We start from the raw sequence: 1,191 nt of genomic DNA, 5'->3' as shown, positions 1-1,191 counted from the left end.
TGAGTAGTGTCCAATAATCCAAATATATTTATTGTCAGCACACACTGAGCTGGGGTGAGAGAATAGTTAGCTTATCATCTGCGAGCAGAGGGTTCTCCTCTACACAAGCATGTTCCTCTTCCGACATGGAAGGGGATTCTGCTATCCCTACAGTAACAGCCTCTCATTTCTGGGCCCATAATAATAGACATTAATGGTCCTGATTCAGCCAAGAACTTAAGTACTTTGCTGAATTGAGGCCAAACTGTCAAACGTATGGTTGGCATTTGGAGACATATCTACTGAAGTAATAAGAAGCAGTTTGCTACCTTTTTGGCTTGATTAGGATGATCCAAAAGGCAAAAATGACCAATGGTTGTTAAGCCTTCCAAAAGTGTCAGAGGATAATCTGGTGTAATGTTCTCCCTTTTAGAAGTTACGCTTTGGAGAAGAACACAAAAGTTATTAATAGTACAACTGGGTATTTTCATTCTTTACATGACTACTATGGTCAAAAGAGTATTTGGTCCAATGTTCTAACTGCTGAGGTATCAGAAAGCAAAGTTTCTAAAATAACTAGTCAGACAAAAAAGTAATTTTAGAATACTTTAGACAATAGTATGAGGTTTGAGAAAATAAGCTCATCAGTACTTTGTACTGAATAGTTAAATGCAGAGTTTTGATGTTGATTTAAGAATCTTACCTCACAGACATCTTCACAGTTTCATTTTCATACTGTTTAACAAGTTCATCCAGGTTTTTACATATCTGTATGATAAATGGTGCCACAGTCCAGCCTAAAGATTTCCCAAAGTATGGCAAAGAATGCGTGACTAAACCTACCCAAGATGGATGCATCCCATAGCCATACTCTGGCTGCAAACCTCTAACTACAGCGGAGACAAATAATCCTTGTGAAGTTATTGGGTGTGGATGCACATACTGCATTGCACTAATAGCCTGCTGGAAATTAAGAGCCCGTTGCCATTCCTTAGATAGGTCTGGCTGGTTCTCCTGTTCCTCATGTGTCTGTCCAAGATGGTGCTCCAAGACAATCAATATTTGCAAAAGCTTCAGCAGCTCAATCTGAAGCGGGTGTTCACTCCATATCTGATCTTGCCCAAAATTGATAAGGCTTTCTTCAAAGAGGCTCTGTTCGATGACGCTATTAATTTTATCAGATGTCATCAGTTCATACCGTTTTTGACTTGT

General features: G+C 39.1%; 1 protein-coding gene across 1 annotated transcript; it reads right to left on the bottom strand.

Annotated features, from left to right (window-relative positions):
- Positions 1-308: 308 nt before the first annotated feature.
- LOC113408257 (protein dopey-2-like) lies at positions 309-1,185 on the bottom strand (the record flags this gene model as incomplete). The annotated part of the gene is made up of 2 exons (XM_026661427.1): positions 683-1,185; positions 309-420 (listed from the first exon to the last, which is right to left on the bottom strand). Coding segments are annotated over exons 1-2 (597 nt in total), but the record flags the coding sequence as incomplete, so codon positions are not given.
- Between the last annotated feature and the right edge of the window lie 6 nt (positions 1,186-1,191).

The sequence above is a fragment of the Terrapene carolina genome, unplaced genomic scaffold (assembly GCF_002925995.2).
Source record: "Terrapene carolina triunguis isolate 2854851 unplaced genomic scaffold, T_m_triunguis-2.0 Scaffold3418, whole genome shotgun sequence".
NCBI lineage: Eukaryota > Metazoa > Chordata > Testudines > Emydidae > Terrapene > Terrapene triunguis.
The sequence above is the reverse complement of the archived record's forward strand: the minus strand, read 5'-3'. Positions and strand labels throughout refer to the sequence as shown.